General features: G+C 46.5%; 1 protein-coding gene across 1 annotated transcript in view; it reads left to right on the forward strand.

Moving 5' to 3' along the window:
* The window catches only part of LOC109924251 (kelch domain-containing protein 3-like), a 23,041-nt gene extending 3,309 nt beyond the window's left edge, over positions 1–19,732 (forward strand). The window contains exons 2-5 of the mRNA XM_048597277.1: positions 8,225–8,469; positions 16,621–16,797; positions 18,455–18,570; positions 19,622–19,732. Of these exons, the coding sequence (XP_048453234.1) occupies positions 8,316–8,469; positions 16,621–16,797; positions 18,455–18,570; positions 19,622–19,732 (558 nt within the window). The 5' untranslated portion in view covers positions 8,225–8,315. The remainder of the gene's footprint in view (positions 1–8,224; positions 8,470–16,620; positions 16,798–18,454; positions 18,571–19,621) is intronic.
* Positions 19,733–24,749: the final 5,017 nt, after the last annotated feature.

The raw sequence follows: 24,749 nt of genomic DNA on the forward strand, positions 1-24,749 counted from the left end.
CTCGCAATGTAAATCAAACCCCGCTGTTCCCCGAGTCCTCGCAATGTGAGAACGTCTATTCAAACGATCCAAAAGTCCCCAGTTTACCTGACTGACAAACTTGAGTTAAAAACAAATGTTCACCAGAATTTTGAAAAGAAAAATAACTGTTTATTAAAATAAACCATCTTTAACCAATTCAAATCAATGTTGAGAGTTTGACACACACAACCGCTCGTGTTTAATATGGGTATAACCTGACTGCTTTTCAAACAGTTCTGCATTCCCCTGGATGTTAGCTGTCAATCTGATATTCCTGCTTCATTCTCTTTCAGTTGTACTCTATTTTTCTTTTGTCCCAACCTATTTCTTTATTCATTAACGGGATGAGGGACGTCACTGACCAGGCAGCATTTACTGCCCATCCCTAATTGCCCAGAGGGCAGTTAAGAGTCAACCACATTGCTGTGGGTCTGGAGTCACATGTAGGCCAGACCAGGTAAGGATGGCAGTTTCCTTCCCTAAAGGACATTAATGAACCAGGTGGGTTTTTCCAACAATTGACAATGGATTCACGGTAATAATGACCGGATAATCCTTTTTGTGATGTTCGTTTCAAGGTAAGTATTGCCCCAGGGCATCTCCCAGCCTAAGGAGAGCCGCTCTGCACCTCATCAGAATTGTGTTTTTCGACATATCCCTGAAAAAGCAGATGGATTTGTACCTCCCTTGTGTAGCATTAGAGGGTCAGCTTTGACTTTTGTGTCTGGTCCTGGATATAATCTGGAAACGAAATGACTAAAAGCTTCCAGACAATGCAACCCTGCTCCTGTTGCCATTTGCTGGTTACTGAAAGGCTTTAGACAGACATATTAAGAAAGATGTTTGTTTGTCAACTCTTTAATTGTGACACAATTATGACACACCAGCTTCCATGTGGATCTTGACCAAATGGAGCCTTGATCCGAAGGATTGTCTGCTTCTATGTGTCATGCTGACAAGGGCCTGCCTGCTGAGAATTTCTCAGCTTCATTATAGACCTCCCCAGGGAATGAAGCACACAGGACAGAAGCAGTCCCTCTGTATTAGAAATCAAATCCCTCGACTCCACAGTCCAAACAACAGTGGAAATGTTTTACTTAATCACCAAAAATGGCCCATTTGTTTCTTTGTCTTTTTATTGCTGTTGACTAGAGCACAAGAGATTTTCAAATAGCTTTTCAATAAACTCAAAAATAACCCATGTGTGTTACAGGAAACCTATGCCTCAAACAAGGGGCCAACTGGTTTCCACTATGTAGTTAAACTATATCCTCCTTAATACCATACATTCATTTGCAGCAGGATGAGAGAGAGAGACACGCACACACCCCCCCCCAGAGAAAAAGCCAAGGATAAAGAATTCTAAATTAAAAAGTTAGAGTGAGCTGCCTTTCTCTCTGGTCTTTTGGTTTGTTGTTCACATTGTTGTTGGGTCATCCTCAGACCATTTGTGATCCAGATGGGAAATGTTAGGACACCTGGTATCTGAAACTCTAGATTTTCTTTCCAAACTACTTCTCTGATAGACCTGGCTCTGACACTAGTCAAGACTGCAACTATCTCCAATACCATCCACAGCTTCAGGATGTATACTGAAAAACCACCTGTTACCATAGTCCAGAGGCTGTTTCTAGGTGACAGCGGTGTGTATCCAGTTTTACAGTCTGCCTACTAAACTTCTCGCGCTCTCGCTCTCGTGCTCTCTCAAACTGTGCCACCATTGCCTTATGTACTTTGGGAGGAAAAATAGAGGCTTAGACTATTTTGTAAATGGGGAAAGGCTTTGGAAATCTGAATCACAAAGTGACTTGGGAGTCCTGGTTCACAGTCCTCTTAAGGTTAACATGTAGGAGCAGTTGACAGTTAGGAAGACAAATGCAATGTTAGCATTCATTTCCAGAGGGCTGGAATACAAGAGCAGATATGCACTGCTGATGCTGTATAAGGCTCTGGTCAGACTGCATTTGGAATATTGTGAGCAGTTTTGGGCCCTGTATCTAAGGAAGGATGTGCTGGTGTTGGAAGGAGCCCTGAGGAGGTTTATGAATGATCCTGGGGGTGAAGGGCTTGCCATAGAAGGAGCGGTTGAGGACTCTGGGCCATTTCTTGATGGAGTTTAGAAGCTTGAGAGGGGATCTTGTTTCCATTCGTAGGAGAGACTAGGACCTGAGGGCACAGCCTCAGAGTGAAGGGACAACCCTTTAGAACTGAGACGAGGAAGAATTTCTTCAGCCGGAGGGTGGCGAACCTGTGGAATTCATGGCCACAGCGGGCTGTGGAGGCCAAGTCAGTGAGTGTGTTGAAGCCTGGGATAGAATGTGAGTATTCTTGTTCCTCCGTGAATGGCATTGAGCTGGAAATTGCTACCTGTGAGGGAGCGGAGATGATCAAGGAATGAAAGTGGCTGGAGGAATCGGGAGGGAAATAAACCTGCTGGATTGTGGGGGGATTGTATCGCTTTTGGAGTGCAGTGGATGGGCTGAATTAATGCCGATTCTGATATTCCAGTCTGCATTGGTATTCAGGAGGCGCTGTCTCTCCTATACGTGGGTGTGTTGCCTATTTTCCATGTTAAATGAAGCTGTATTGATAGCTGCTGTACTGCAGCACAGTGAAAGCAGGTCAGTTTTGTTTGAATGTGTACATGGGAAAGTCATGCTGATTTTTAACTGTAATCTAAATCAGTTGGACTGTCTGCTTGGTTTGCAGCCCATATCTGCGCCTTAGCTGTCTGTGGGCTCAGTCACAGCAGACTGACTAATCATTATGCCAGGCCATTCAGCCCAGCTGGTCTATGCTGGCATTTCTGCTCCACACAAGCCCCTCCTTTATCCACCCGTCCTTGTATTTCTTTCACCTTGACTGTTCCCTGTTGTAGTGAGCTCCACACTCTTGCCCCTTTCTTGGATGAAGTTGATTTTTCTGAGTTCCTCAATGGGTTTATTAGTGATCTTTATGATCCCCTCAAGGGGAAATATCATCTCTTGTGTCTTCCCTACCAAATCCTGTCAAGGTTTTTACAAATTGTATCACCCTAGAGAAAAGAGTCCCAGTCTGTTCAGTATCGGTTAACCTCCCATTCTGGTATCGTCTTTGTAAATCTGTCTTACCCTTTCTCCTCTGTCCTGCTATCCCTGTTCCAGTGTGAAGGCCAGAAAGGAATTATTATCCGAGGGCACTCTAACCAATTCTGTTTAGTCAGATTTTGTAAAGAGGAAGGGGTTTTCCCGTTGATTTAAAAACAGGAGTCAGAATTGGTGAGAGTGTGAAAGTTTGACCAAGAGGTCATCGATCAGAACTGCTAACATGGTCTCCCTTTAATTTGGTAAATATTCAACAGATTGCAGGCCACCCTGTTTGGAAGAAGGAATTATAAATTAGTCTCTGAACAATTTGTTGCAATCTCCAATTAAACCCATGGTTGCTCACTGAGTGCCTTGTGCTCTCTTATATTCTTCCCTTTGAATTGTCTCCTCCCTGTCGTTTGAAGCCAGAATTTGAAGGAAACACCAGCACTGCCTCCACCAATATTTGTAAATTGTGTGTTTGGCTCTGGCTGTGTCAGTGGCATTATCAGAAGGGAGGGGTTTACAATGTAAACATTCACCTTGGCTTGTTAGGCATTAGTTCCCTTTAACTTCCTCCTGAGAGAGGTTTATTTTAATCACACACTGGGCTGTTTCTGAAACTGGTTTTAATTTAGGGCCATTCCCTGGACTGGATGCCAGCAGAGAGTCGGTGAAGTGAGGGTGCAGTGTTTTTGAAGATTTATCGGGCTCCCTGATCTGCTCAGGTATTTTGATTGTCTGTATTGATGAATTTACTGTTGAACCTTTATTTTACGCTGACGTTGAAAGATGATAATTGAGAGAACATAGAAACATAGAAAATATGAGCAGGAGGAGGCCATTCAGCCCTTCGAGCCTGCTCCACCATGCTTCACGATCATCGCTGATTGTCCAATTCAACAGCCTAATCCTGCTTTCTCCCCATAACCTTTAATCCCATTCGCCCCAAGTGCTATATCTAGTCACCTCTTGAATATATTCAGTGTTCTGCATCAACTACTTCCTGTGGTAATGCATTCCACAGGCTCACCACTCTCTGGGTGAAGAAATGCCTCCTCATCTCCATCCTAAATGTCTACCCCAAATCCTCATACTGTGCCCCCCTGGTTCTGGACCCTGTGGTAGGGTCCAGGGGAGGCGGTTGGGGGGACGAGAGGGGCATCCTGTGGGAGGGGCCGGGGTCCGGGTGGGGTGAAGAAGTGGGGCACCCTGGGGAGGCGTCGGAGTACGTGGGAGAGGTGGCACCCTGTGGGAGGGACTGAGGTTAGGGTGAATACAGGTGCGATTTACAATGATATTACCAGGGTTGGAATGGGCTGGGGCTATTTTCTCTGGAGCGTCGGAGGCTGAGGAGTGACCTTATAGAGGTTTATAAAATCATAAGGGACGTGGGTAGAGTGAATAGCCAAGGTCTTTTCCCTGGGGTGGGGGAAGTCCAAAACTAGAGGCATAGGTTTAAAGTGAGAAGAGAAAGATTTAAAAGGGACCTAAGGGGCAACATTTTCACACAGAGGGTGGTGCGTGTACGGAATGAGCTGCCAGAGGAAGTGGTGGAGGCTGGTACAATTACAACATTTAAAAGGCATCTGGATGGTTATATGAATAGGAAGGGTTTAGAGGGATATGGGCCAAATGCTGGCAGATGGGACTCGATCAGTTTAGAATATTTGGTCGGCATGGACAAGTTGGGCCGTAGGATCTGTATGACTCTATGATTGCCCTCTCGGGATTTCTCTGGAAGATCACATTGTGCTCTTTGTAAAGAATATTAGCCTGGTGTGCTGTTCAATATTTATCGCTCACCAGCTATCAGTCAAACTACAGGCATTACTATATGTGTGATGGATTCTCTCTCTCTCCTGCAACAGGGGCAAGATTTCATTAGGGCTTTGCAATAAGCTGGGAGATGCTTTCGAAATGCCAGAGTTTTCTTTGAATTGCAGATCACATTGATTCTGTACGTGCCCAGTTTGCCCTCACAGCTGCGGTGTGCTTTTCATGTCATTTGAAGCTGCAGTGACATAAACAGGAGAATCTGTCAGGGGACCTGGAGCTCTGCCACTTTCTGCTTCCTCTGACAAATTGCCGTAGGGTTGTAGGGGAGTCAGGGGGAAACGGTGCTGTTTCAGGGTGCAAAGTTCTGCTTTATCAGAGCTCTGCAGCACTCTCTGAAATCTCCCAACACCCTTTCTCACCTCGGACTAACCAAGTGAGTGTTTTCCCATTTCGTACAAGCTGAGTACAAGTGTTCGGAGATAAGTGAAACACTGAGAGGTGACCTTTGACACTGAGTATTCATAGTAAGCTTTCAAGGACAGTGTACACTATGTTTTTAAAAAAGAAATTGTTGACAAATGTCAGTCAGTAACCTCTGTTCTTGATTGGACAGAACGGGTAACAGCTAGCTGGAGGTACTGGAAAGAATATAGGATATAAAAAAAGTCAGAAGGCTGTTTTCAGCGCTGGGAGGTGACTGGCAATATAGAGGGGATTGGACAGCGTGGGGTGAGTATTGGGGGATTCACTTCCCACTTGTAGCTAGCACGTGCCACGAGAACGGGTTTCTGAATTTCAAACTGGCTGCCTTGGTTCCAACCTGGCAGTTTCAACCATGTCCCTTTCTGCAGGCAGTAATGGGCCCAGCTGCCTTGGGCTGATTGTCTGGGTAGAGCATCACAAGACCTCGTTTTAAGCGGTTTATTCTTGATCGATAGCGTGAACGAAAAGAGAATGTATGTGCAGTGTTGAAACGAGCCAGCCAATGGCAGTACTTTACTTGCAGTACGGTCACTGTCATAACATGAACGAAACTAACAGCCAATTTGTACACAGCAAGCTCCCACAAATAGGAATGTAAAAATGGCCAGGTGTCATTGATTGATAATGGTTAGGACCCTGGAAGGACTGGGTCAGGAGGAGTAGTGCCCTGGGGTCTCTTGGTTCTACCAAAAGAGGTGGGGCCTCTGTTTAACGTCTCATCTGAAAGTCAGTACCTGTGAGTGTGCAGCACTCTCTCAGTAATGCACTGGCCTGTCAGGATGTTCCCATTGCTGAGGGAGATGAGGGACAGAGCTGAAGGTGTAGGGTGATGGGGCTGAGGAAGAGAAGGGGCAGAGCTGGTGGGGAGGAGCAGGGCTTAGGGGACAGAGCTGGGGTGTTGGAGCTGCAGCAAGGGGTTGGAGGTGAGAGTGGGTAGTGGGGCTGAGGGAGCAGGGGGAGGGGGCGTAAGCGAGGCTGAGGGAGAGGGGACGATGCTGAGGTGGGTGTGGAGCTGAGTGATGGGGGTTGGAGGTGTTGGTGAGAGTGAGGCTGAGGGGAGGGGTGTGTTTGAGGTGAGGGGGTGGTGTTGGAGGTGGAGGAGGGAGGAACCGTGAGGCGGGATTTGCTGAGGGAGGCTGTAGAGCTGAGGGCAGATAGTGCAGTGAATGGAGTACACAGCGAGAGAGGGTAGAACTGCAGCCTTGGCTTTATCTATCCCCTCACGGGGATGTAAATGATCCCACAGCACTCATTAAACACCTGTGGAAGAGTTCCCCTCTGTGTCCTGGCTGTCTTAGAGGGTCTGGAAAACAAATCCCTTTATGTATCCTCCCATTCCATCGGAATTTGCTGAGCAGTTCAGTTTTTCAGTTACAGTGTGTGGGACCCCCTTCTGTCCCCATGTGGGAATTAACACACTCTGCAGGAGTTAGAGCTGATTTTAGTTTCCTTTTCTAAAAGGATTGTTTTTTTTGTGTGTGTGAACCTTTAAGAGTGAAGTTAAGGGCTGTATATTCAGTCTAGTTATCTGGCAGCGATGTTGTGTGTGTAGCACACTTCACACACATGGCTCAACAGCTACACCAATATTATCAGCTAGCTTTTAATTCATTTCTGATCTCAAGATGTGTGGACCAACTCTATACCAAGAAGTCCAGGCTGCCTGGTCTCTCCTACTGTATCACCTAATTGGGGTACTTAAGGAGATTAGGAAGTTAGGAGCACGAGGAGGCCATTCAGCCCATTGGGGCTACCCCACTGTTCAGTACAATCATTGGCTGTTCATCCACTTCAAAGGCGCCCTCCTGCACGGTCCCCTATATCCCTGTATGTTGTTGGGATTTGGAAATTCCTTCAATCTCTATTTTTAAATATACTCAGTACGGGGCTTTCACAGCCCTGTGGTGTAGTTAATTCCAAAGATTCTCAATGCTCAATACAGAACATTTCTGCCCACTGTGGTCCTGAGTGGGTTTCCTCCCCTGTTCTAGTTTCTCCAATCAGGGGAAATGCCTTATCTGCATCTACCCTGTCTATACGTTTCAATATTTTGTAATCCACCAGATTACCTCTCATTCTTTGAAACTCTACAGAATACAGACCCAGCTTGCCCACCCTTTCTCCACAAGACAGTCCCATCATCCCGGGGATCAGTCTGCTGAACTTTTGTTACACTCCCTCGATGGCAATAATATCTTTCCTGCGAAAAGGAGACCAAAACTGCACACAGTGCTCTAGATGTGGGTCTAACCAAGTTCCTACACAAATGAAGCAGGACTTCACTGTTCCTATACTCAAATTCTCTTCCAGTAAAGGCTAGCATTCTATTAGCCTTCCTCATAGCTTGCTGTCCCTGCATGTTCACCTTCAGTGATTTGTTCACAAGAATACCTAGGTCCCTTTGCACATCTACACTTTCCAACCTCTCACCATCGCTGCCAACGTGAGGGGTAGCCCATTTATTACGACTCTGTTTTCTGCCTGTTAGTCAATCATTAACGAATTCCGCAACAAGAACAGAAGTTGTTGGAAAAGCTCAGCAGGTCTGGCAGCATCTGTGAAGGAAAATCAGAGTTAAGGTTTCGGCTCCGGTGACCCTTCCTCAGAGGTTTCTGTGCCTGTTCTCCGCTCCCCCTCCCTGTACCCCGTAAGGCTGCCCTCTCCCTGTCAGTCTGAGGGAGGAGGCTCTGCCTCTGACCCTCATTCTGTCCTGCTCAGCTGATCACTACCACGGAGCGTGGAGGGAATGGGTGATGTGAGAGTGCTGTTGTAGAGGGTTTGGCTAGGGACAATCTTGATTAAAATGGATTGGGGGGAGGAGGAAGGGTAAGGTAGGGACCTGGCAGAGTGACTGTGTGCTCTTTCTCTCCCTGCAGCCATGTTTGCAATGAGCTGTGCCTGAGTGTGTGGCCAGGCCATTCTGGCTGCGATGGTGCTCTTGGGAAGGCTGCTGCCCAACTGAGGGCAATGTTGCGGTGGGCAGTTCACCTGGAAGGAGGTCCGCGGAGGGTGAACCACGCTGCTGTGGCCGTCGGGCATAAAGTCTACTCCTTCGGTGGTTATTGTTCTGGAGAGGACTATGAGACCCTTCGTCAGATCGATGTGCATGTCTTTAACGCAGGTGAGCACTTCCCCGTGTTGTTCACAGCTGTATTAGAGATTGGGAGCTCACTCCGTGGGTAATGGGGCTGAATCAGAGAGTCATACAGCACAGAAACAGACCCTTTGGCCCAACCAGTCCATGCTGACCATTATCCCAGACTAAACTAGTCCCACCTGCCTGCTCCTGGCCCATAGCCCTCCAAACCTTTCCTATTCATGTACTTATCTAAATGCCTTTTAAATGTTGTAACTGAACATGCATCTACCACTTCCTCTGGAAGTTGATTCCACATGCGAACCACTCTGTGTTTTTAAAAAAAAAATTGCCCCTCATGTCCTTTTTAAATCTTTCTCCTCTCACCTTAAAAATGTGCCCCCTAGTTTTGAACTCTCCCAGCTTAGGAAAAAGGCCCTTGTCATTTACCTTCTCTGTGCCCCTCATGATTTTATAACCTTCAATAAGGTCACCCTTCAACCTCCTACACTCCAGTAAAAATGTCCCATCTTATCCAGCCTCTCCTTGTAACTCAAACCCTCCAGTCCCGGTAACATCTTTCTGAACTTTCTCCAATTTAATAATATCCTTCCTGTAGGGTGACCAGAATTGTACACTGTACACAGTACTCCAAAAATAGCCTCACCAACGTCCTGTAAAACCTCAGCATGATGTCCCAATTCCTATACTGAATGGCTTGAGCAATGAAAGCAAGCATGCTAAACACCTTCTTAATCATTCTATCTACATGTGACACAAACTTTAAAGCATTATGTACCTAAACCTGTAGGTCTCTCTGTTCGACAACACTCCCCAGGGCCCTGCCATTAATTGTATAAGTCCTGCTCTTGTTTGTTTTACCAAAATCCAATACCTCGCATTTATCCAAATTAAACTCCACCTGCCACTCCTCAGCCCATTGACCCAGAGGTGCAGGAACAGTTCAAGGTCCTAGCACAGGAACGTAGAAGAGTTGGTGAACTGGTATAAAAACAATTTGTTGAATTGTTGTATTTCTGCCAAATGTGAGATGGGGAAGCAATGGTGGGATTTATCGTCTTATTGTTTTGGTAACAGTGTGATTCATGTTAATGGCCATGTTTTCCATCCCAGGTTGTCACTTCTGATCTTGCCCCTGCCTGTTTGAACTTTTGTAATTGCAGATATTCAAGTTTTGTTCTTTCTTTTAGCCATAAGGAATGGTGAGCTTGCAGACCCAGATTCCCCAGCCAGGATGACCCCTCTGCCCAGTGCCCTTCATGTACTGGTGTAAATCATTGCCTTGGGATGTCTGGGTTCACAATCTTGTCCCTCTCTTCAATCCTCCATCACTACAAGACTTACCAGAGTGACCCTGGGACAGCCTGCATGTGACTTTAATCCAGAAAATGTCGGAGCAGTGGTAGGCCGTTTGACCCATCGAGTGTGTTCAGTCATTCACTAATGTCAGGGCCATGGGACACTGTGATGCTGCACACTGTCTGGACGAATCAGGTTTTGATGTGTTGAGGCTGGGTCCACCCTGCCAGGGTTGCAATGTCCTGCCGCACTGTCAGTCAGAGAGAGAGCGCGCGAGCGAGTATCTCTCTTGGCTTGTTCTACCACTGACAATTCTTTTGGTACCTCCCCATAACCCTGCCCCCTCCCTGGGTCACCCATTGTCACCCCTGCGGCCCAGGTCTGTCTCTCACACGCCCCCGCTCCGAGCACAGAGCCTCCAATACCAGCGCTGCAGGACCACGGGAATACACACACGTCTCTCGGCCGCGCTGAGGCTCCAGCCACACCCTGGGTCAGGACAAGGCTCTTCCTGCTGCTGAAGGTCAAACTGAGTCTTTCCAGGCCTGAGAATTCCTGCCTGTCTGTGCTGTCACACTCGAGGGTCTTAGTGAGGTCAATGAAGGGTGACCTCCTCTTATGATACTATTTTCAGCAATCATAGAATCCCTACAGTGTGGAAGCAGGCCATTCGGTCCTTCAAGACTACGCTGACCCTCCAAAGAGCAAGCTACCCAGACCCACCTCCCTATCCCTTTAATCCTGCATTTCCCACGGCTAACCCACCTAGCCTACACATCCCTGGACACTATGGGGTAATTTCTCATGGCCAATCCACCCTAGCCTGCACATCTCTGGACTTTGGGAGGAAACCCACGCAGACACAGGGAGAATGTGCAAACTCCGCACAGACAGTCGCCTGAGGGTGGGATTGAACCCGGGTCCCTGGCGCTGTGAGGCAGCAGTGCTAACCAGTGAGCCACCATGCCACATTATTCATGACTTTTCTGTTGCAGCTACCAGACTGAGAAGGTTAAGTGAGTAGTTGGTTTTCTTGAAATGTTGTTGGTGATTGTGCCGAGATGGTAAATCCTTTCCCCACAATGCTCAGTGGGATCTGCCTCATGCTACTGTTCAGGCTCAGGCTGTGTAGTACATACTTCCTGGGACTGACCTGTCTCTCTGAAAGAGACTGAGAAGTGAAAGCTGCTAGAGTGCCAGCTCATCATGTTGTTGAGTTTAGCTGCGATATGACCAGTGCTTGGAGCTTTGCCTGTAGTAAACAAGCCAATAGCTTTGCTGAGCTCCTGTAGTCTGGTTCAGTACCCAGGTGTGCAGTGACAGGCTCTCTCTCTCTCACTCTCTCTGGTGTCTCTGGTGATGGTGTTCTGTTTGGAGCACATCTTCAGTTGGTGTATGACGAATCCTTCAAACTGGCTACTGCAGTCTGTGGTGACTACCTGCTTTTTCTTTCACCCTGAGCTGTTTGGTTTGCCGATGGATCTGCTGCCTTTTTTTATTGCTTCATACATTTCCCTGTGCTGAAGGAGATATGGAGGGATATACAGATATTCCACAAAAGTTATAGCCAGTGCCAGTACCAATCTATGTGTCTGTGAATATGAACTGATTCCTCCATTTCTCTGAGGAAACTGTCCCATAGACTGACCGTTTGTGTGTTGAAATCTTGTTTCGTGATGTTAGTTTTGATTACAGCCCTCCAGCTCGGGCTGTATTCTCTGGGTCGACATAGTAGGATATTACCCTGTCCTCCTAGAATTGGAAAAGCCAGTAACAACAGCAGCTGTCAGTGCAGCTTGGGCCGCCTGCTTGTTCTTTCATACTCCTTAAACTCACAAACAACTCTCTTTGCAACCGTCCAAGGTGATGAGTTCACACTCTGGCCTGGGAGCCCAGCTGCAATATGCATTTCAGCTGGAAGTGTTAGTTGGTGAATGCAAGGCTCATCATGTTGGACCAGGGTCTGGTTTGATTTGATTTATTCTCACGTGTGCCTAAGTACAGTGAAAAGCTTTGTTTATGAGTAGTACAGGCAGGTCACAGATCAAAGGGTGAAAAAAAGACCAGACACAGGCATACAAGTTACACTGCACAGGGCATGCACTAGGCAAGGTCAACATTATTTGAAGTTAGAGAGTCCATTCAGCAGTTTATTAACGGCAGGGAAGAAGCTGTTCTTGAACCTGTTGGTGCGTTTGTTCAAGCTTCTGTATCTTCTGCCTGGCAGAAGAGGTTGTGGGAGGCTGTAGGAGAGCATTACTGGGGTGCGATGGGTCTTTGGCACAAGGGTAGGGTCACCTGGAGCTTGTCTCCTCAGAAGGGTGCTATTACTCGATATCCTCTTGGCAAACACACATGCCTCCTGTCGATTCCAACAAAAAAAGACACGTTGTCGAGCAAAGTCCACCTTGTGAAACTCCTGCTTTTGACGTCAAACAAACCAAGTCACAAACAACAGATAGTAGGAACTGCAGATGCTGGAGAACCTGAGATAACAAGGTGTAGAGCTGGATGAACACAGCAGGCCAAGCAGCATCATAGGAGCAGGAAGGCTGACATTTCGGGCCTAGACCTTCAGCTTTGCTGCTCCTCTGATGCTGCTGAGCCTGCTGTGTTCATCCAACTCTACACCTTGTAGTCACAAACAAGCTTGATATTTCCTGGAATTTACTGACTGGACAGTAACTATTTCATTCACTGCTGAGATGTGGGTGTCAGCGTCAGTACTTCCTCAAGCTAGAAAAATTGGCAAGTAGATCCTACAGGATCACTGAGCCAGTGAGCATGGGATCAGGCCAGGGTGGAGTGTAGGATCAGCCTGGGTCAGGACATGTGTGGGATCCATTTATTCTTGCTCTGTTTTATTATTTATGCTCTTCCATAGGAAAGTTAAATGTTATCACTGTTCCCTGAATGTTTTCCCAATACCACTTGATCCATTTGGGCCCAGCTTTTATTCCAAGCTCAGGTCTCTCAGCTGCCTCCTCTCTCATTTGCCTGCAGAATTACTGCAGATGAACATTCTCCTGAATACCCTGTAGGAACTGTTGCCTTGCTCTGGCCTTTACCATGTTACTTGCTGTACAGACTACCTCTCTTTGAACGTGGACTAACATGGAGGAAAACCAGGTAACTGAGAGAAGATGTCTCCAGCTTTACAAACAAGTTCCGGGGCCATGTTACGGGTTGTATACACAATGTGGCCTGGATCGAGGGGGCTGAAGGGATCGTGGTATTGTTGCTGGAGGAGTAATCCAGAAACCCCGGTAATGCTGTGGGATCCAGGTTCAAGTCCCTAATGATAACCAGGAAACCACTGTCATTTGCTGCAAAAACCCAGCTGGTTTACTCCTGATCTTTAGAGAAGGAAATCAGCCGTCTTTACATGTGACTCCAGGCCCACGACAATGCGGGTGACTCTTAACTGCCCTCTGAAATGGCCTAGCAAGTTGTATTAATTGCTAAAAACAGTCTGTGCACTGCAACGGCTCAGCAAGGCAGCTCGCCATCGCCTTGTCAGGGCCAACGAAAGAAATGCTGGGAATGTGAAACTAACACAGCAGCAGGTCTGGCAGCATCTGTAGAGAAAAATGGTTATCATTTCAAGATTAGCGATCCTTCTCCGGAATCATGCTGATGAAGGGACACTGAACTCAACATTAACTCAGTGTTTTTCTCTCTGTACAGATGCTGCTAGTTTCTGCTGCACTTTCTGTTAGCTTCCGACTCTTCCCTTCCTTGAACTCTCAGTTTCCATTTTTGAGGGATGGCTATCAACCAAATATCCATTTCCTTCTGTTCCCCCAGTCACCTCCACTGCACTTCCTCACACTCTCCTCCCTGCAAGGATTCCATTCCATTCTCCTTGTCTCTACTTTTAAGGTGAGAGGAGAGAGATTTAAAAAAGACGTGAGGGGCAACTTTTTTGCACAGTGTTCGTGTGTGGAATGAACTTCCTGAGGACCTTCGACCTCTGCTGTTTGTGATCTTTATAAATGACTTGGATGAGGAAGTGGAAGGGTGGTTTAGTAAGTTTGTCGATGACACGAAGGTTGGTGGAGTTGTGGACAGTGTGGAGGGCTATTGTAGGTTGCAACGGGACATTGACAGGATGCAGAGCTGGGCAAAGAGGTGGCAGATGGAATCCAACCCAGAAAAGTGTGAAGTGATTCATTTTGGAAGGTGGAATTTGAATGCAGAATACAGGGTTAATGGCAGGATTCATGGGAGTGTAGAGGAACAGAGGGATCTTGGGGTCCACATCTGTAGATCCCTCAAATTTACCACTCAGGTTGATAGGGTTGTAAAGAAGGCACATGGTGTGTTGGCTTTCATTGGCAGGGGAATTGAGTGTAAGAGCCGTGAGGTTATGCTGCAGCTCTATAAAACCCTGGTTAGACCACACTTGGAATATTGTGTTCAGTTCTGGTAGCCTCATTATAGGAAGGATGTGGAATGTTCAGAGAGGGTGCAGAGGAGATTTACCAGGATGCTGCCTGGACTGGAGGGCAGGTCTTATGAGGAAAGGTTGAGGGGGCTAGAGCTTTTTCACTGGAGTGAAGAAGGATGAGAGGTGAGTTGATAGAGGTGTACAAGATGATCAGGCATAGATAGAGTGGATAGCCAGAGACTTTTTCCCAGAGCGGAAATGACTATTATGAGGAGGCATAATTTTAAGGTGATTGGAGGAAGGTATAGGGGGGATGTCAGAGGTAGGTTCTTCACACAGAGAGTGGTGGGTGTGTGGAATGCTCTGCCGGCAGTGGTAGTGGAGTCAGATACTTTAGAGACGTTTAAACGACTCTTGGATAGGCACATGGAGGATAGTAAAATGTAGGGTATGCAGGGTAGTTTGATCTTAGTAGGATAATAGGTCGGCACAACATTGTGGGCCGAAGGGCCTGTACTGTGCTGTACTGTTCTATGTTCAAACTGGGGATGGGCGGTAAATGCTGGGCCCAGCCAGTATTCCAGAGAAATCCCGCATCATCTGTGTGGACTCGGGCAGATTTTGTCCAGAGACTTTGTCAGCTTAGCATAGTAACAGCTTCCTGATTGGTTCCTGGGCAGGCAACATTGTTTGTAGAAAATACACAGAAACATCCAGGCTGTGAAGAGAAATATCCATCTCTTTATTTCTCTCCCTTCTGTAATTTAGTGAAGGGAAATCTCTAATAGCTAGATACTCTCCCTCACCTTTCTTCTGTAAGCTACAGGTTCTGTTTTTGACAGAAAAGGTGGAGAGAAATCATCTTCAGGGACAGTAAAAAGGCACATCCCCCTCCTTAATGAAAAACTTTTCCTTTAATCACATGTGCAGAGGCTTGTATCATCAGTAAAGAGCCAAAAGGAATCAAAAAGACCCAAAAATCAAACAACTTGATGGTGTGGTCTGGACTGGTGCCAAAACTGTGCTGCTGCAACATTTATTTTCCTTCCCCCACCCACAATCCCCCTGTTTTGAAGCTTTGGGAATATGTTTGTATGTGTAGGGGGATTTTAACAACGGGTCGAGCTTAAATTATAGAAATGTTGGTTTGCAGCTTTTCTTTCTTTGCCATTGGCCTGCAAGTGACTCCAGTTACAGCAACTTTGTTGTTTCTAACTGTCCTCTGACACCTCAGTCCCTCTATTGTGGCCTAGTGGTATTATCACTGAACTATTGATCCAGAGTCCCTGGTAATGTTCAGGGATCCTGGGTTCAAATCCTGCCGCAGCTGGTGGTATTTGAATTCACTTTGTTGGGGAAAAACCCATCTGGGTCACTAATGTCCTTTGGGGAAGGAAACTGCCAAACTCACCTGGGCTGGCCTACATGTGACTCCAGACCCACAGCAATGTGGTTGACTGTTAACAATTAGAGATGCCAAGCCAGCAATGCCACCCCCCCGCGAATGAATGAAAAACAATGGCCAGGCAACTGACTCGGTTCAAGTACAATTAGTGATGGGCAACAAATATTGCAGGAAAGAACAGCTTGCAGCACCTCAGTAATTTCCTCATAATCTGTTCCTCTGCATCCTTCTCACTAGTTGGCGTTTATACACTCTACTGAGCAACATGAGTGCACCTGTATCACTCCTTCTCTCTAGTCAGATCCTCTCTGTGACAGCCATACATTCCAGCACTGCACGCTCTCCTTAATCCATACTGCCACCCTCCCCTTTCCTATCTCGGCTAAACATCTTGCAATCTGTAATATTTTAACACCCAGCCATGCCTTCTGTGAGCTAGGTCTCTGTTATAGCCGCAGCACCATGCCCCAACTTGGCTGTTTGAATCTGCAATTCACCAGCCTTTTTTACCGCACTCCTCACTTTCCCATATGTGCACAGCAATCTCAAATTAAACTTCTTGTTTCGCCACTGACTGTGAAACCCCAATCCTGCTACTGTGTTCTGTGCCCCTTGGTATTCCTCTTTGATATCACCACCTGGTTCCCACTTTCCCCTTCGTGTTAGATTAACTCCTGCCAACAGCACAAACTAAGAAGCACATTGCAGCCTGATTCAGGAACAGTCCATCTGCCCTGTATGCAGCTGGTGCCAATGTACCTCCTGTTCCCATCGTCCCATTTGCTTCATTCTCCTGTTTGCACACTGACTTGTGTGTCTGTGATGAGGAGGGATCTGGAGATGAGTGTTTTTCAGGTGCTTGTTAATTTTTAGCTTGGCTCCCTTGGTTTTGAGTGCAATTTTACATGTTTCTTTTTACTAATGTTGTTGATACTGGTGTTGGCCCTGACCTCAGGGAGTTTGCAGGCTGTTTGGTGTCCTCTCTGACCCTGACACTAGCTGTAATCTACTACCTCTCAGCTACTGCTGACACAGTCCTCTGCTATCTCCTATTGAGTTATGTTTTTGTTTCTTCCTCCAGTTTCACTTCGCTGGATGAAACTCCCACCTTTTCGATCAGAAAGCAGGGACCATTCTCCTCAGGTACCATACATGAGGTATGGCCACACTGCGGTACTCCTCGATGACACAATCTACATCTGGGGTGGGAGAAATGACACCGAGGGAGCGTGCAACGTGCTGTATGCGTTCGATGTCAGTAAGTACACCTGTCGGGCTGTTTCCCAAAGTGTGTATGGTTTGTATTTAGAGGCTGCAGCACACAGTGTGAAATGTGGCTGATTCACTGTAACAGTGACATTGTTCACACTGTGACCACCTCTGCCTCTGCAGGCAGTGAGAATCAGAGTGGGTGGTATGGGCCTGGAACAACTCTATCACATCGACATCCCCAACTACATACGTGCAGCCGATCTGTGTTTCTGAGGGACTGCTGGAGGGGGGAGTGGGATTCTACACCAAGAAAGTGACACCTCAGGAGTTTCGTTCTTTCTTTGATTGTTGCTTCAAATATCCTGCCAGGTGGGGCCCCATTCTCTCCCCATACCCTCGGGCCCCCGTTCTCTGCCTCCTCCTCGGGGTGAGTCTCTCCAGCAGTGTGGTACTCCCTCCGCTTGACACTGGAGCCTCAGCCTCGATTCCTGGGGCAGGAATATTGATGGTAATGGTGACTGTACTTCACAATGTATTCTATTGTCTGCCTGTAAAGTGACCTGAGATCTCCTAAAAGTCCAATAAACTCCATGTTCTTCCTCTGTGTTTGCCCTGGGAGTGAGACTGCGGTTAGTAATGTTGGTACACCTTGCCAAGTGAGCGGTGTGTGAGGGAACAAGGTGCAGGGCTGGATGAACACAGCAGGCCAAGCAGCATCATAGGAGCAGAGAGGCTGACGTTTCGGGCCTAGACCCTTCATCAGAAAAGGGGGAGGGGAAGCGGGTTCTGAAATAAATAGGGAGAGAGTGGGAGGCGGATAGAAGATGGATAGAGGAGAGGATAGGTGGAGAGGAGACAGACAGGTCGAAGAGGCGGGGATGGAGCCAGTAAAGGTGAGTGTAGGTGGGGAGTTAGGAAGGGGATAGGTCAGTCCAGGGAGGACGGACAGGTCAAGGGGGCGGGATGAGGTTAGTAGGTAGGAGATGGAGGTGCAGCTTGAGGTGGGAGGAGGGGATAGGTGGGAGGAAGAACAGGTTAGGGAGGCAGGGACGAGCTGGACTGGTTTTGGGATGCGGTAGGGGGCGGGGAGATTTTGAAACTTGTGAAATCCACATTGATACCATTGGGCTGCAGCGTTCCCAAGCGGAATATGAGTTGCTGTTCCTGCAACCTTCGGGTGGCATCGTTGTGGCACTGCAGGAGGCCCAGGATGGACATGTCGTCTGAGGAATGGGAGGGGGAGTTGAAATGGTTCGCGACTGGGAGGTGCAGTTGTTTATTGCGAACCGAGCGTAGGTGTTCTGCAAAGCGGTCCCCGAGCCTCCGTTTGGTTTCCCTGATGTAGAGGAAGCCACACCGGGTACAGCGGATGCAGTATACCACATTGGCAGATGTGCAGGTGAACATCTGCTTGATGTGGAAAGTCTTCTTGGGGCCTGGGATGGGGGTGAGGGAGGAGGTATGGGGGCAGGTGTAGCACTTCCTGCGGTTGCAGGGAAAAGTGCTGGGTGTGGTGGAGCTGGAGGGGAGTGTGGAGCGGACAAGGGAGTCACGGAGAGAGTGGTCCCTCCGGAAAGATAAAGGTGGGGAGGGAAAGATATCTTTGGTGGTGGGGTCGGATTGCAGATGGCGGAAATGTCGGAGGATGATGGGTGTGTGAGGGTTTGTTTTACTGACTGCTCCTTCTCTGGTTCCACCTGCAGATACCCACAGCTGGTCAACCCCAAAGGTTCATGGTTCAATCCCAGGTGCTCGAGATGGCCACTCTGCCTGTGCTCTGGGCAAGTGCATGTTCATCTTTGGAGGATACGAGCAGCTGGTAAGAAATGTTCGAGATTAATGCAGCACCGAAGGGGGACCCTTAGCCCTCTGTGCCTCTACTGGCTCTGTGAAAGAGCTCTCCAATTCGCCGCGCTGCCCTGCTCTCTCCTGTACTCTTGCTGGGTTTTTTTTAAAAGATTGAGCCAATTCCTTTTACTTTTGAAAGTTTCAGCACCCACTCCCTTTTTGGGAAGTTCATTCCAGATCTTAACTCCCTTTGTTATTTTGAAAAAAAAAAATTTTCTTTTGCCAAGCACTAAAATCTCTCTCCTCTGGTTACAAACCCTCCAACCAGTGGAAATAATCCCTACCTACCCGTTCTATCTTCCTGATTTTGAACACCTCTATCAGATCACCACCCCTTGCAAGGAAAATGAAACCAGCTCCTCCAGTCTCTCCACATTCAATGAATTCCTCAATCTGTTTCTAGCCCATCTCCACTGCACCCTGTCCACTCGGAGGTTTTGATATCCTTCCGAAACTCTGCTGCCTAGAATTGCACACGTTATATCAGCTTAGGCTTGAATCCTGAGGATCGGCAAAAGCTTTTGGATAATTTCCTTATATTTGTCAGTTATGCCTCTATATATATTTATCCAACTCCACCTTAAATGGACCTGTCCTTTCTGCCACTACTGCTCTCTCTGGGAGTGAATTCCATACCCCCTCCCCACCCCAATCTCTGGAGAAGAAAGTTACTCCCGTATTTGCCATTGGATTTAATGGTGATTGTCTTTAATTGCTGGTGTCGAATTCTGGCATCAGCTCAGAATGTTAAATATCTTTCCCTTGTCTATCCCGTCGGCTCTCCATCGAGAGCTCTGTCCAACTGCCCCACTCGGCTTTCCTCTTTTGTTCAGGAAGTAGGTAGGAAGGAATCGCAGAGAATTGGAACCCCTGTGTCCTGCTCCATCTCAACCTCTCGTGTATTTTCCCCAGTGCCCTCAGAAGAGTGGATAGAAACTGAAGTTAATCTGTTTTTAATAAGAGCAAGGACAATGTGGGTGTTTTTTTTTAACATGTCCAACATATTTTGTGTGTTTGTGTAGGCTGACTGTTTCTCTAATGATATCCATCGCCTTGATGCTATCACAATGACGTGGACCCTGATCAATGCAAAGGTGAGTCAGCAACATACCCAGATGCTGGAGCTACATTAGGTGACACCACCACAGCTATTCTCCAACTTGCTGCAGCGTGCACCAACACTAACTGGTTGAGCTTTACTGACCAGCTACTGGCATAGTTCAGATCAGAGCAATCCTTAACTTATCTGTTTGTCTCACCCAGCAGGACCTAAGCAGTAAGTTTGGGGTTTCCCAACCTGCCTTTGTGTGAGCAATCACCATTTCAAAGTGTGTACCAGACACAACCACTGCTCACGCATATTCCATTAACTTTGTACGGGTTATTGAATGAAATATTTGTACAAAAGTATTGTCCTTTTAAACCATACCATACGTTCACTTCAGTCTTTGTCATGTGCAGCTCATCAAATTGATTTGGAATCACTTGGCCTATAGCATCATCAAACAGACCCCACTCTGCCTATAGCAGGCCATCATTCCCTCTATCCACTCCCACAGAATATTCCGCTGCCTTTTCGGTGATCTGACAACATGCCGTGCATAAACAGCATCTCTCACACTCATGACAGAACCACACAAAACATCAAATAGGGAAGGTCTCACATTTCACCTCTTCCTCGCTGTGTTTTCTCTATCACCCATCCACCCATTTCACTTTGATATGAGCACAGAGGGGCTTTGCTGTGGTAATCAGCCAGTGATTGAGCTGTGGATGTTAGATCCTTATCGCTACCTTAATCTCATCAATTCTGTGGGATCTGAATGCCACCCATGTTGCTGTACCAGGGAGATGACTATTTCACATAGCATTACTCCATACCTCACATCACTTTCATCCCTACAATATTGTCTTGGACAGATACAGTATCTCCCAAAGGATATTTGATTTTCAGCATTGTATTATGTAGAAAAAAAACACCATTTCTTCAGTTTTGTGCCATTGTGACTCCTACTTTCTAATGTCCTTTTAATCTTCAATAGAAACATTCTCAAACCTTTTCGCTCCACAGTTTGGCAGCTGAGCATATCAAAATTCATGGGTGCTTTGTTGTGCCAATGAGAGTTATTTTTTGTGTAATTTTTGTTTCATTTATTCATTGATTGGATATGGGTGTCGCCAGCTGGGTCAGTATTTATTGCCCGTCCCTAGTTGCCCCTTGAGAAGGTGGTAGTGAGCTGCAGTCCATGTGCTGATTACCACAGCAAAGCCCCTCTGTGCTCATTTTGAAGTGAAATGGGTGGATGGGTGACAGAGTAAACATGTCGAGGAAGACCCGCAATGCCTTTAGGGAGGGAGTTCGAGGATTTTGACCCAGTGCCACTGGAGGGACAGCAATATATTTCCAAGTCACAATGATGAGTGGCTGGGAGGGGAACTTGAAGATGGTGGTGTTCCCATATATCTATTGCCCTTGTCCTTCTAGATGGAAGTGGTTGTGGATTTGGAAGGTGCTGTCTGAGGATCTTTGGTAAATTTCTGCAGTGCATCTTGTAGCTGGTCTACATAGCTGCAATATCATGTTTGCTGCTGCCTGATGATGAACTCCTGGAAACAGGTCTTTGTGGCGTAGTGGTTTCTTGCAGGTCTCTCGGCCAACTCGATGTTGTGTTATAGGACTCAGCACTTGCATTAAGTGGCTACATGGCTGTTGCTGTGAAATCTTTGCTGGATTTGAGAGTTTGATTTGGCTGTTTGTCTTTACACATTGGTTCCATCATTGCCAGAAACGTGCTCTGATGATTTTCAAGGATGCATTCTGATACCACTGGCTGGTCCTTGTTCTCATTGAGGGTCTGGCCTCAGGCTACTATTATACCAGCTTGGGCCACTCTTATACCAATTTTTAATGAATTTCTTTGCTGCAGCGCAGTTATTCACCTGTGATATTACAACTTGTAGCTTGGCAACAGCGTTGTTCTTCATTCCTTTCGCTGGAGGACCCATTTCCATTTGTCACTTGCTGTACATAATCTGCTCTGAGTGCAGCATCTCCACAACGCAATCCATGTTGCTGCCTTGATCCTGTCTGTTGATTTGCAGCATTGTGCAGACTGCAAGCCCTGCTTTTCTGAAAACATAGTAGGCTTTTTGTAACTGAGAGATTGACAGAGATGCAAACTTTGTGGGGGACAATATGGTGTGGGTTTTTTTTTTTGACACTAGAGAAATGGCGTGGTCTCACACACTGTGCCCTTCAGTACAGTCATGCAGGTTTTTTTCCTTGATATTTGAGAGAGGTTTGTACACGTGTGAAGTGGGACTGTCGCAACGTGTTAGCCTCCAAACCATTCAGCAAGCACGATTGAAACTCTCCAGAAATGGTCAGTATGTCGAGAGCTAACTATTTATACCAAGACCCTATGGAGGGCTCCCTCCTATCTCTAATTTTAGCAGCTGAACAGAAGTGCTGAAAGACAGGTCACACAAATATCTCTGGTCTCCTTGGTAGGCAACAAATGAGCTATTTTATTCACTGGCCAGGCCAGGAAACTCTCCAAACTGACTGGCTCTCGAGGCCATTTCAGGGGCACTTAAAGGTCAACCCCATTGCTGAGGGACTGGAGTCACATGGAGGTCAGACCACGTAATGAAAGCTGATTTCCTTCCCTAAAGGCCAAGAGTGACCAGATGGATTGTTGTAACAAACCATTCTTTGGATTAATTTAAAACAAAGAACTGCAGAAGCTGTACATCTAAAACAAAAACAGAAATTGCTGAAAGAAACTCCGGTTCAGCTGTATCTGTGGAGAGAAAGCAGGGTTAAGGTTTCGGGTCCTTTAGTGCACCAGGCCACTCGACCCTTCAACTCTGCTCCACCATTCAATAAGATCATGGCTGATGTGATTTTACCCTCAACTGTACATTCCTGCATATCCCCAAGAACCTTTCATCCCCTTGGTCATCGAGAGTCTATCTGCCTCAAAAATATCCAAACATTCTGCAGCCACTGCCTTTTGAAAATGGGGATTCCAATTTCCCGTTTGAATGGAAGGTGAGGCTGGTAAGGTTAGGGAACAATGGATGAATAAAGATATTGAGGTCCTATTCAATAATAAAAAAGAATCTTATATTAAATATAGACAACTGGGATCAAATGAATCTCTCGGATTATAAAGAGTGTGGGGCATTCTTGAGAGAAATCAGGAAGGCAAAGAGGGGATGTGAGAGAGCATTGGCAGATAAGGTTAAGGATAATCTGAAGAGATTCTCCAAATACATTAAGAGCAAGAAGGTAACTAGAGAGAGGGTAGGGTCTCTTAAAGATCAAGGAGGTTGTCTTTGTGTTGAACCTTAGGAGATGGGGACGTAATAAATGAATATTTTGTGTTAATTTTTACTGTGCAGAAAGAAATAGAGGCTAGAGAACATGGGGAAATAAATATTGATGTTTTGAAAACAGTTCACATTACAGAAGAGGAAGTGCTGGAAGTCTTAAAGGTGGATAAATCTCCAGGACCTGATCAATTGTATCCCAGGATGTTGTGGAAAGTTAGGGAGGAAATTGCAGGGCCCCTAACAGAAATATTTGTATCAACTGTAACCATGACTGAGATGCCAGAGGACTGGAGGGTGGCTAATATTGTGCCTTTATTTAAGAAAGGCTGTAAGGAGAAGCCTGGGAACTACAGGCCTGAGAGTCTGAAATCAATGATGGGTAAATTGTTGGAGGGGATTCTGAAAGATATGATTTATATCCATTTGGAGTGGCAAAGAATGATTGGGGATTGTCAGCATGGTTTTGTGTCTAGGAAATCGAGTCCCACAAACTTGATTGAGTTTTTTGAGGAAGTAACCAAGAAGATCGATGAGGGCAGAGCAGTAGACGTTGTTTACTCGGAATCCAGTAAAGCCTTTGACAAGATTCCACATGGTAGATGAGTTAGTAAAGTTAGATCTCATGGGATTCAGGGAGAGCTTGCTAACTGGATACAAAATTGGTTCGAAGGTAGGTGTTGGAGGGTTGTTTTTCAGACTGGAGGCCTGTGACCAACGGTGATCCTCAGGAATCACTGGGTCCCCTGTCATTTATGTAAATGATTTGGATGACAATATAGAAGGCACGGTTAGTATGTTTGCAGATGACACCAAAATTGGTGGTATAATCGACAGTGAAGAAGATTATCTAAGATTACAAAGGAATCTTGATCTATTGGCTGAGGAGTGGCAGATGGAGTTTAAATTTGGATAAATGCGAGGTATTGCATTTTGGTTTAAAAAAAAACACAAGGGCAGGACTTATACAAATAATGGTAGGGCCCTGGGTAGCACTGTAGAACAGAGAGATCTAGGGATGCAGGTGTATAATTCTTTTAAATTTGGTTAGCAAGGTATTTAGCACGCTTGTCTTCATTGCTCAGACCATTGAGTATAGGAGTTGGGATGTTATGTTGAGGATGTACAGGACATCAGTGAGGCCTCTTCTGGAATATGGTGTGCAGTTCTGATCGCCCAGTTATAGGAATGGTATTATTTAATTGGAGAGGGTTCAGAAAAGATTTACCAGGATGTTGCCGGAAATGGAGGGTTTGAGTTATAAGGAGAGTTTGGATAGGCTGGGACTTTTTTCATTGGAGCGTGGGGATTTGAGGGGTGACCTTAGGGGGTACATAAAATCATGAGGGGCATAGATAAGGTGAATGGCCAAGGCCATTTCCATTGACAGCTAGTTCTAGAATCTTCCACAGGAGGAACCCATCCTTTCCACACCCACCCGGTCTAGCCCCCTCAGGATTTTAAATGTTTCCATTCAGCTCCCTCTGACTGTTTAAACTCCACAGGAAGCAGGTCAAACCTGTCTAACCTTTCCTCATGGGGGAACCCACCTCATTCCAGTTATTAGGCTGGTAACCCTTCTCTGAACTGCTTCCAACACATTAACATCCTTCTGTAAGTACAGTGCCCCATACTGTATACACAGTCTCACCAACACCCTGTATAACTGAGGTATAACCTCCCTCCTCTTGTATTCAATTCCCCCCTCACCATAAGCCAGCACATTGTCAGAGCTTTCCTGATTACTTGCTGCACCTGCAGACTCGCTTTCTGGGATCCAAGCACTCGGACACCCAGATCCCTCTGTATCTCAGT

This window comes from Rhincodon typus, chromosome 5, assembly GCF_021869965.1.
Source record: "Rhincodon typus isolate 14 chromosome 5, sRhiTyp1.1, whole genome shotgun sequence".
Lineage (NCBI taxonomy): Eukaryota > Metazoa > Chordata > Chondrichthyes > Orectolobiformes > Rhincodontidae > Rhincodon > Rhincodon typus.